Here is a 12,005-nt window from a genome sequence, read left to right as displayed (position 1 = left end):
CAAATGGCTTAGTGAAATATCTTAATGCATTAACACAGAAATTAATTTTTCCAATGGAAAAGGCAAGAGAAAAGCCATTTCTTTATATGCAGATCTATTATGCTGTTGGTGGCAATTACAGTAATTCTCTTGAAATCAAGTTAAAATTATATGTCTGCTTCATTATGAGAAGAAACCACTGAGTGCAAAATCAGGGGATTTTAGGGGAAAGTTAGAGAGACTTACATATGCAGTGAGCAGACCTGTCTTCACCATGGCTCCTGCCCCAGCATGTCAGGAGTAGGGTTTGTGTGGATGTTTCCTGGGCTTAGGAGGCCAGGATTCATATTCCTGCTTTGCCAGGGTTTTCCCATGTCACCTTGAGCATCTTTCTGTATTTTATGTATATACCATACTGCACTCTCTAGAAAATAGTGTGTTGTTGCTTTTCTAGCACCAGTGGCATTTTAACAGTTGCTCAGTGTCACTGCTTGCTCTCTATGAAATCATGGAAATGTGCCAAGTATTGGAATATGAGATATGTTAGGGGCTGAAGAGATGCATGGAATTTCATATTCCCTGTTCAAGGACCATCTTTGCATAGAAATCCTTATGCAGTAACTCACCTGAACTGCCTTCTGAGGAGGAGTGGTTTTACTGCTGATACCAATTGTACAGAATGCCATTATATTTACCTTGTTTCTCCATGGAAGCTAGAGTTTTCTGTGTCACCAAAGGGAACCAAAGATAGTTATCAACCCAAGTGCCACTGGTCAATTCAGATGTGATGGTAGGTGACATCTTGAAAAGGGAAAAAAACCCTTAGTGTTAAATTATAGTTCTTATAAAGTTGGGAGACTATAGCTGTGAGTTGAGGGTATCTATTCATTACTGGTTCTTATCAGGTAAGGAAAACTAATGCAGCGTACAACAACCAGATAACAAGTTCAATTTCCTGCAGGATTTTTTCCTTTTCATTTGATTCTGACATTGCAGCCAATCTCCCTTGTCACTGAAAACATGAATGTGGTTTATTATTAAATTTATTATCAGGTTTGTTTATTAATCAAATAACATTGATCCCTCAGTTAATGAACTGTACCATTTTCTTTGGGCAGCCATTTTAACTTTCAAAATACCTGACGAAGAATTATGTCTTCATTTTACAGTTCCTCTCCAATGATGTTCATTGGTGTTTCTCAGAAAAGTGACCATTAAAAGTGTGCACAGTTAAGTGTCTTTGAATACTCTGGGCCCATTTCTCTTTACAGTTTCATCAGTGTAATTTTAAAAACACAACTGCTCAACTACATTTTAAAGTATAGAAGTGAGGGGGCAGCAAGTCCACTCATGCTGAGTGTTCCAAAAAGGGCAGGAAGACTCATGTTCATGTTCTTCAGCACTGTTTTCCCACCAAATGGCCACTTTGTATTATTGATCTAATAAGCTACCCATGGAAATAGTGTACACAGAACACCACATCACTTGTTCCTTCTCAGCTGATCCGTTGGGAGTCTGTGTATTTTGTTACCTACCCACTTTGGGAGAGGCACAACTTCTCCTTAATGTTTCAAATTATGACATTTATATACTAATGTAATGTTTTCATTATGTAGTGACTTTCCAGAGGGAAAACCCTGACTTGCTGAAATGACAAAGTAAATAAATCCCAAAAGGACAGAACACGGGGAAAGAGCAAAGAAGTAAGGTTGGATTGAAGTGATGGCTGCGTGCAGAATCACTGCAGCTTTTTGGTCAGGGAGTACAAAAGCATCATTGTCAGCCTGAATATCCATGATACCAGAGAAGAACAGACTGAAGGCAGTTTTCACAGCTATGAAGAGCTCATTCTTTCTCCATCAAATACAAAGACCTGAGCAATATATAACAGAAAGCATCACAAACCTGATTAGAAGCAATTTCATCTCTATGCCATGTGCCTGAGCCAGGATATACTTGTGAAACTGTTAACTGTGACAAAATATATTACTCTCTTTGCCATCTCTGACAACTGATGGATTGCTGGCACACAGTCTCTTTGCAACAGGTTTTCTTTTGCTTTAATGCTTAAATTTTTAGTTGTTTCTCTTTCCTACTGTGCTGCTTCTATAGCTTCAGTCAATTTTGCAAGGTATTGTCTCAAAGAGAAGGCAGGAAGTAATAGTGCCTTCCTGCCCTGAACAGAATTACAACTGTGTTGGTCCCTTTTTTCAGAATTCTCTTAGCTCTGTTGCCCTACTTATTGGTTTACAGCAGGATTTTCATATCAGAGACTGCTCCAATCTCAGAAAACAAACTGCAGTAATGCTCAAAGGACAAAGCACACCTGAAGTTTGAAAACCAGAATATGGCTTTTCCTTTCTGTTTTACATGCAGTTCTGGATTTCAGGCTGTCCTATGGAACAAAAGTGAATCTGGTATTTGGTGTGGGCTGGATTTAACTCCAGTTTGGACAGACCTACCAGCTCTTTTGCACTGGTCAGGCAGAGCTGGGTGGGTTTGGGCTTGCTCAGAGCCACAGCAAAGGGACATGGTTGGGGTCAGCACTGTGCATGGTTCCTTCCTGCAAAAGGCCCTATCATTCAGCTTTGCCCTCTTAAACTTGGAGATGGAATGGATTTGGCATCTTTTGCATTTACATGGATTTTTCCCCCTGACCAGAACAATTGGAAAAAAAAATGGCATTCCCATCAGTCCCTTCTTAGATAAATGAAAAAAGTCTTAATAACACAAAGTCTTATTTAGAATGGTTGGATCTCCTTTTTAGGTTTGACAGACAGAAGCATTTAATTCAGCTGGCAGTGATAGAGAATTAAAATTCCTTTCACTCATCTCAAAGCCATCTCTAGTGTGTCACACCTATAGTTTGCCTGGTAGCTACTGCATATCTATTTTTATTTGGTTTTGCCTTCCTCAAGTAGCTTTTCTTCCCAAAAGACTATTTATTACTCCTGTTTCCAGTGAAAAATCAATCTGGTTAAATATAGTTTGCTGAAATAGGAAAATCTTGTAACTTAAAATGTTTAGAAGGAGAGGATAGCAAGTTTCTAATACTTAAAATAAAAAAAGGAGTACTGATGTTGCCTAGCTATAGCTAAGTTCCAGTAACTGGGGATGCTACTCATGTTTGTAAACTACAAACCTAGGGAGGTCATGGAAAAACTTTTCTTTGCATGACTGGTGCATTTTCCCCTTCTGGTTAGTGATTTCAGGATCTAAATTTCTTCTCCTTTCCTGTGCTGTCAGTGAGGGACAGAGCACAGGCACTGAGGTGAGGAGCACTGACCATGATGGACAGTATGGTGCCATTTTTCTCAGCAGCTCCTGAGCATCAGCAGGGCCAGACCCTTTCCATAGGGCATTCCCAGCCCTGCTAATGCAGACAGACCTGCAGCCACAAATGTGGCATGTTTGTGCTGGAGATGTGCATCTCCCAGATCAGCCCCTCAGGCAGCTCTGACCTCCAGTAGCACACACCTGAGAGCAAACATGGGAAAATCAAGTCAAAGCAGGGCTCTGCAGTTTGTGTCTTTGCAATGAGCCTGGCTGTCATCATGCAGTGGCTGTGGATGGCAGTCTGCACGTTGCCACCAGTGTCTCCCGGAGCCATCTGCACTCCTGCTCCTTTGTTGGTTTTTGCTGCCACCAGAGTCACTCAGTAGGGGTTTGCAGAGTGAAGTTTTCAAATATGTCATGTGAGTTTGGTTTACATTTTTGGTAACTTTGAAGAGGGATGGGAGGGAGGCTTTTTCTGCCTTTTGTTGTAAAGAAAAGGGTGAAAAGGCTCACAAAGAGTTCTGGTTTTGTAGGGGTTTTTTGTGTATTTCCTCCTACTTCGTGTTTTTCTCTCTCTCACCAGTACTCCTTTGCTTATCACAACATTTGTGTACATTTGTGCCTTCTCACCCTCTTGAGCAAGTGGGAGCCAGCATGAATGACCTCAAGGTGGAACATGGTGCAAGACTGAGTCCTCCTTTCCAAGGGGGAGCTGTGCCAGCTCATGTGTCACAGCAGTCCTAGGGCTCATTTTAAACAATAGGTGATTTCCAATACTAAATAGATCTTCTGCAAAATGACCATATAAGTTTAGGATAGAGCATGTATCTTTTTACTGTTTTGTTTGGTTTTTTCCCATGACTGTAGGAAAAGGAAAGATTTTAACCTCTGGTCTGTCTGATGTCCTGCTGTTCTGGAGAACATTTTTTGCATCGCTAAGGCTGTGTCTTTAGCCTGTCACACAGACATCCCAAGAGAGCAAGGCTGACATGCTGTTGAGACCTGAGATGGTCCATAAGCAGCTTGCTGGAGTGGTCCCTGAGCTGCCACTCAGCAGAAGGATCTGTGTGGGCCCCTTCACCCTCCCTAGGTGGAATTTGCCCTTGTTCACATTAGTGCTGCTTTTCCCAGACACGCTGCCGCCTAGCCATGGTCACTGTGGCACTGCTGTGAACTTGTCCTCAGCTTGTTTTGGTTTGTCCTTTTGTTGTTGCTGCTGTCAAATTCAGCAGGGAAAGAGCATGATGAGATGTTCTCAGTGTTTCTGGAAGCTGGAATCCTATTTTGTGCACAGGGTGAGTAGAAGACACAGAGGATCTCCGTGCCATCCCATCCCCAAGTAGCTATAGCTAGGAAGGAGAGATTGGATATATCCTGATGTCTTGACTATTTCAGGAACTTCTAGATGAACTTAATACTATGTTTATGCCACTGGGGCTGGAAAATAATTCTGGGCCTACAGTGCATTTTAAACAGACATCCAAGTGCAAAAATTGACTCATTTACCAAAATGCTGAGGAGATGCTCCCTCCTTGGAGATATTCAAAAGACATCTGAACATGATCTTGGGTAACCATCTCTAGGTGGCCCTGCTTGAGCAGAGGGTTAGACAAGATGACCTCCAGAGGTCCCTTCCAACTTCACCGTTACTGTGGTTCTCTGAAAGCCTACTTTGGTGTAAAGAGCTTGACCCAGCCTTTCAAGTGAGAGTTTTGTTAGCTTCATCCTGGTCCATCCTTTTTCTTTGTTCTTCCTTTTTCACAGTATGACTCAATGACATGCAACACCAATTGCAGTGGACGGTGTTGTAGCACCCTGAGACCCTGTCCTCACCCATTATCTTAGTGAGACTGACAAGGGCAGACTGTGTCTAAAGTCAGTGGCATTCTTGTTACACCATTGCTCGTGAATGCTTGTTCCTAGTGGACAATGATTATTTTATCATGGCACATGAACTCTTTCTTCTCTTGTAGGTAGTGTTCATTGTGGTAAAATACCTTGGTTCAGATGCAGTCAAAAGCACTTTGCAGTTATTATAAGCCATTAAAGCTCACCGAGTCTGGGGTTTTGTTCTGTTTCCCATGCAGTGCCTGTGGCGTTTGGTTTCCAGCAACACATGGTGTTTATATTCATGACTGGCATTACCGTTGTGATGGTGATAGGGTTTGTGTTTCTTGCCTTGCTTGATTTATGTTGTGGCTGGCGTGCATGGCACGCACATGGCTTGAAATAGAACATGACTGGGTTTTTTTGTTTTTACATTACAAGCACTCATGATTTAATTTAGCATTTTGAATAATCCTGCATTCGCAGGGAAACTTGTGTCGTGTCCCTCCTTTAATAACTGTATTAGCTCCAGACGTTTAAGTCTGCATTGCAAAATCATTCCCTGTAGATGTGTGTGGTTTTTAAACGTCTTGTGGATTCCTGCTTCCCACCTTGTCCTTAGCTCTTCTTACTCCTTATGTTCTTTGCTTTCTGCCAAATCTCTCCCCTTCCTGCACACTTGCAAAGAAAGTGCTCCTTTGCCATCTTTTGCCATCCCAAAGATCCTGTGATGCTTCTGCCTCAGGGTGCATCAGTAGTGCAAGGATCACCTGACTTACAGGAGATAGTTTTAAAGGACCTGCAGTGGTAGGACTCCAGGTGCAGTGGGATGGACCTGAGCTGGTCTCTGGGATGTTGCACTGAGGCTCCTGCTGGTTCCAGAGCTGCTTGTCCAGGTGTATGTTAACTGTTGTGTGAATGCATTACAGACCAAAAAAAATGGGAAAGCTGAACTTAGCAGGATGGGAATTTTCTCCTCTTGTCTCTGCATCCTGGCTGTGCCTCCCTCCATTTCAGCTCAGTCTGCCTTTGCAGTTCTGTGAAGCACTGTGCACAGAGCACCCAGACGTCCTGCTCATGGAGGCCTTGCAGTCCACTGTGTCCTGGTGGTTTTGGGAAGAGCCAAGCTCAGGCAGAGGCTGGCATTGCCATGGCAGCAGCAGCTGGAGCTGTGAGCCCAGCCTGCCCTGTGCTGCCCTTCAGACATGGTGGAATCCATAGGAGCCAGCAGCTATGGGTTCTTCAAGTCCCTGTATCTGCCTTTCCTGTTCCCCTGCCTGGGGCTTGGGTGAGACCAGGCAGGTGTCAGGCTGATCCCTAAGCAGAGGGGAGGATGGCAGGATCCATCCATTAGGCTTTTTTTCGTCCTTTTTTCCTGTCAGTATCATGAGACACATAGGGCAACAGGCACAAAACTGAGCTTGCCTTGTACAGCTATGAAATCTTGAGCCAGTCCTTGCTGGAAATAGGAACTGAAATAGGAGCTTAGGAAAGTATTCACCTCTACCCTAAAACACAATTTGTGGTACTTTTCAACCAAAATAAAACAGAAAGAATTTAAAAATACATATAAAATTAATGATAACTCCTCTTTTCTTCCCTGTCTTTCCCAGAAATAAACCATTTTCTGTATTTTTTGAGGTCATACCCTAGTTACTGCTGGACAAAACCCAATCAGATGGTAAATCTGGAGACAGTGATGGAGTGGAAAATATATCAAGAACTCTGATACCATTACAACATTTTAATTACATGCTAAACTGGTTTTTCCACAAAGCAATAGCCTCCCAGACGAAGGGACTGCAATTCAGGGCTGATAATAGCTGCTGATGTCCAGGCTGCAGATTGTGTGGTCAATCCCTTCTAATCTACTCCAGCTAACAGTACTGCTAAACCACTGCCTTACTTATCTCACAGTATTTTATAGCTATAATATTTATTTCCTTTAACCTTTTTTTGACCACTGTCATTTGCGCAGATTTTGGCACAAGGGAGGCCTGTTACTGGCATTGTCCTCCCACCAGCAAGGAAATGGCATGACCTCTGAAGACTGAGTTGGCATGAGTTGGGCCCCTCATCACAATCACCAACACCATGGTCCTTCAATAAAATCTTTTCATTGCTAAGGGTAGTCTGACATGTAAGACTGAAGTGTGGAGTAAGGAGTTAAAAGTAGTGGAATCTGTGTGTTTAATCTCTAAGGCTGCTAGTCTGGGTAAGATGCACTGGCAGGGTCTGGAGGTGCTTCAGACATCTCACTCTGTGTGTTGTCTGTGTAAGGACATAGATATAACAGGCTTCATTTTCAAATCACAGCTCTGACTAAACACAGGATGAGGATCATGTGCTGTTCCGTGATGGCTGCTGTAAGAGACATCTCTTTTTCTAGTAATTTCTGGGGTTTTGGGTATTTTACAGGGAGCAGGCTGAATTTAAGGGTTACAAGGGCTAATAACAGCAGGAACAGAAGTTCCTCAGTCCCCGTTCCTCCGTTGCAGGTCATTAGCAGGGCTGGGACTGAGAAACCTGCCTGGAGTCTGCTGCTGGAGTGTGTGGAGGGCACAGATTGGGCAGAGGAGTAAAATGTGATTTAGTGGCTTTCAGTGTACCCTGCTGAGAGCAGAGGACAGAGGCTTCAGGCTGGGTTCCAGTTGTCAAGGACTGTTTTCTCTGACTCTTGTGTCGTGTTCTTTCTCCAGTCAACTGGCATGAATGTGTGCCTGTCCTCTCCTCTTCAGTTCCCAGATACCTGCTCTGTCCTCTGCCATCTCACATGCAGTCCTTTCCATATCTTGATGAGGTTTTCCATTCCCTGCAGCCCATGTGTCCCAGGGAGTGTCTGCTAATAGCTCAGCAGTGTGGCTGTTTGGTGGCAGAGCAGGTCACACAGCTGGCTGGCTGTAATGCACTCAGGTGCTTGGTTAGCTAACACAAATCTGTGTGTAGAACAGCTCCATAGGGCTCTGCTGATTGCTTCATTTGTGTGCTTGAAATATTGCCACCATTTCACTTCTAGAAATGTCTGATCCATTTATCTAGCAGGATCGTAATGGGGAATGAAGGGAGCAACCTCAGTCATTTATCCACATTTATTAGGCATGAGGAGAAGGCTCAGGGCATCCCTGTGTAGTATTTTCAGATACACCCTTTGCTATCTGAATGTCAGAGCAGCAGCTGACATTGATTTCTCCTGTTCTAACACAAGGATATTGCAGAGTGTGAACATGTTCAAAAAGGAGTAATTTGCAATTTGCCCTGTATTGGAGGAGGAACGTGCTTTCAACAAGATATATTTTGTTACTGCCACTAGAACTGGAGACATTTCCCATTTGTACATTACATATTAGCACATACTTAAATTGCTTATGAGCCGTACAGACTTGTCTAAGCTTTCATTTGATTTCAAGTGTGTTTCTTCAGGAGGTTTACTTTTATTTGTAAATACGTGGAATCTTGATTTATTTTTGTGTGTTTTCTCAAGTGTTTAAAAATGGCAATATTTTGATTCAGACATCCCCACATTTGTCTTGGTTTTTTCTTGTACGTTTTAGCATCAGTGGGACTAACAAAGAAGTATTTAATGCAATATGTTTGGTTGGTGATTTATTGGAGTTGAAATGTAGAAGGAAAATAAAAAAAGCATGCCAGAATTGAAATGTGTTTTGAGATTTTTGCAAAAAATGCTTGTGAAAATATTTTTGTTGGTTTTGCTTTGTGACTGAAGGCATTGCAGGGAATTCCAATTGAAAACATACCTCTGCAATTTGCCTAAAACATGTTGGAGTTTTATTTTACAAAGAAGAAACAATTCCAAAGTGGTTGTTATTTAGACTTTTAATTTCTTTTCCAAGTACATCTTGATGGCAATAATCAATTTCAAAGAACAAATCAACCACGGGATAAATGTTCCAATGTACAAGTAGAACTTAAGAATTTTCCATTTATATAAATGTGTGTGCATGTCTACATTTTATCTTGGATCTATATAGATAAAGTCTGCTGCTTGTTTTACTGAATAGTTTTAAATTTGCCATAATGGCTGGGTTTGATTGCAAGTCAGTATTTTCCATGTTGCAATTATCAATGAGACAGAATCTTTGTGCAATTTAACAAAAACCACAACCCACTGTTGTCCTTGCAGCACAACATTAATATTGATTCACTGAAATCAGAGAGTCATTAATAATACTTGTGATTCAAATAATTGTGCTTTCAAAACAGTCCAGGCTGCTTTCACAGGGCTTTCCCAGTCCATCCTGGGTGGACCTGTGGTGTGATATCCTTATGTCACAGCTGGCCTCAGCTGGCAAGGTCTGCAATTGTCATTTGGCAGCACATTGGTCATTTTGGGCTTGCAGCCTTGCTGGGAGGAGCTCCTGGGTGCTGCAGGTGGGGTAGGGGCTGCATCGTATCATGCATTAGAGCTGCTCATCTCCTTGTTGCTGTAGGTCTGGGACACCCCACATTCCTTCCCATCCCAGATTTCTACTATGGAATTTATACTTACACAAATATCAGCAACAAATTTTGTAACACTTTTTTTTTGTTTTTCCCTCTCTTTTCCCAAGCATCCTGTTTGCAGACATAGAGGGTTTCACCAGTCTGGCCTCCCAGTGCACTGCTCAGGAGCTGGTCATGACGCTGAACGAGCTCTTTGCCAGATTCGATAAACTTGCAGCTGTAAGTTTTCTATCATAAGTTTGTTTCCTCTTGTTTTTATTCCCTTGTTGCAAGAATGACATACTGTGCTGGTTCACTGAATTTCTTAAATATTCACTGCCCTAAAAGGCAAGCTATTGCAAGCATGAATATAAGCTGAATGCTTCTTTCTCCTTTATTATTCTTATTTTTTTTAAGGAGAACCACTGTTTACGGATCAAGATCCTGGGTGATTGCTATTACTGTGTGTCTGGGTTGCCAGAAGCAAGAGCTGACCATGCACACTGCTGTGTTGAAATGGGAATGGATATGATAGAGGCCATCTCGTAAGTACCATATTCGCCATAGAGAAGCTCAAAAAAAATGCAAGTAGATTCTCTTTCCTGTTAGTTCTTCTTAACATTAGGATCAAGGTAACCAAACCAGAGAACTCCGGCCAGCAAAAAGGGAAAACAGCTAGAACAAAAAACCAAAATGCCATTAAGGTTTGACAGCAGCAAAATAGACACTTGTGTCCATACAGTCATGTGGATATCAGAGCTCAGCCTCTTGATGAGAAAGGCAAAGATTACTGTACTTATTGGAAGTCTCATTCCCAAAGGAGGATTCCAGTGAATTGCAGAATTGTGAATTCAGAGGATTAATAATAACTTTATTAAATTTCAGGCATTATTCATTTATGTGTCTTTAAAACAGTTTTTTACTCACCTTAAAATTGCTCTGCTAAGGTCTGTCTTGTCTAGTTCAACAAATCCTCTTCTATGTGTCCCTATGCCAAAAGGGTCACATTCAAGGCTTTCTTACTTTAATTAAATTAATTATTGAAATAAAGCATGAAGTTGCTGTAGCACAGACTGGGACAGATTCATGGTCTTTTTCCTTTATTTCCATTTACTTTCCCATCTCTATTTTTTTCTTTTAAAAGATGTGGTGAGTCTTTGCCTGCTCCTGAGGGCAGACTAGCAACCATATTAGTCCAGACCATTCCTGTCTTTAGAGAGTAACAAATTGGAGACCCATATCTAGTTTTATTATGTGGGGGATTACAGACAGTGTTGAATATTGTTTGCATTGTACATGTGCTTTCACAAGCCAGTCTTTCAGAATTCGGAGAAGGAAGAATTATTTGGCCATCCTGAGTGTATGCAAGTTTAAGTGAAAAGTTCAGTCAGTTTTGGATGGTAGCTGAGCTGACCTTGATATCTACATCATCCCTGCTGCACAGACTCTCCCGCTCTTTCCCTTTTGTTTTTTTTTTCTGAAAGCATCTTCTGAAGGATTAGTGGTACCAACATAGAAGTAGAAGATTTCTCAGCAGTTCTCCACTTATTCCATGTCGTAAATTGATGGAGTTTCCTTTTCAGCTTGGTAAAATCTAGAGGTACCTCCTTGCTGAGCTGGGTACAGTACATCCTTAACCATTTGAATTTCTGCAAGGACATCAATACACCCCCAGAGTTTTCAACCTCATTTTCGTAACACAAATACACACAGGGTGAAAAGCAGTGTTTTTACCCAGGAGACCCCATTCAAAGCACAACATGCAACAGCATTCCCTTGCTTTGTACACAGTGTACACTGTCAGGACTTTCTACCTTTTCTTTCCTGGTTTTAAACTCCATTGCCTTGCACCAGTCTCCTTTTGGGGTTTGCATGCAATGTGCAAAATAAGAGGAATTGCAAGTAACTAATTTCCAGTAGCCCTTGAAAGAATGCTATTTCTTCCACGTGAGATACAATTAAGTAGCAGGTGACAAAGGGTCTTGTCAAACACAAGAAGCAGCAACCCTTAGCCACCAGCCCCACGGAATATTATGTTCATTGCCCAACTGTTGGTCTGATGAAATCCAGAGGTCTTCATGTGTTGCTGTGTAATTCCCCATAAGCTGAATAACACCAGGAAATCTAGATTTCATTGATTAACTGCAACCCACCTTACTTGGAATAAACACAGAGCTGAGGTGCACTCAGTGTTTGTTTACAAATAGCTCTTCAGCAGCCTTTAAAAGTTGTTTCCCACTCACTGTATAATGAATGCATTTAACAGTCTTATCTCTTAATAAGTCTGGAAGGTGATTCTGTTCTCACTACCCCTGCTCTCCCTCTTCCTCCCTCCTCCCCTAAGCACCAAGATAAGAGGTTTCACAATTAAGGTAACCAATAGCTACTGAATATTTGATTGCAGGTAACAAATGACTACTGAACATTTGATTGCAGACTTCACCAACACTGGGCCCTGCCTGTAGGCTGATTTCATCTGTGTC

The 12,005-nt window shown here is 41.9% G+C and overlaps 1 protein-coding gene across 1 annotated transcript in view; it reads left to right on the top strand.

The window, feature by feature from the left end:
- The window catches only part of ADCY5 (adenylate cyclase 5), a 206,372-nt gene that overhangs the window by 139,715 nt on the left and 54,652 nt on the right, over positions 1-12,005 (top strand). The window contains exons 5-6 of the mRNA XM_053982722.1: positions 9,651-9,762; positions 9,940-10,067. Of these exons, the coding sequence (XP_053838697.1) occupies positions 9,651-9,762; positions 9,940-10,067 (240 nt within the window). The remainder of the gene's footprint in view (positions 1-9,650; positions 9,763-9,939; positions 10,068-12,005) is intronic.

Source organism: Vidua macroura, chromosome 7 (genome assembly GCF_024509145.1).
Source record: "Vidua macroura isolate BioBank_ID:100142 chromosome 7, ASM2450914v1, whole genome shotgun sequence".
NCBI classification, from domain to species: domain Eukaryota; kingdom Metazoa; phylum Chordata; class Aves; order Passeriformes; family Viduidae; genus Vidua; species Vidua macroura.
Note: the sequence above shows the minus strand (reverse complement) of the source record. Positions and strands in the feature narration are given on the sequence as shown.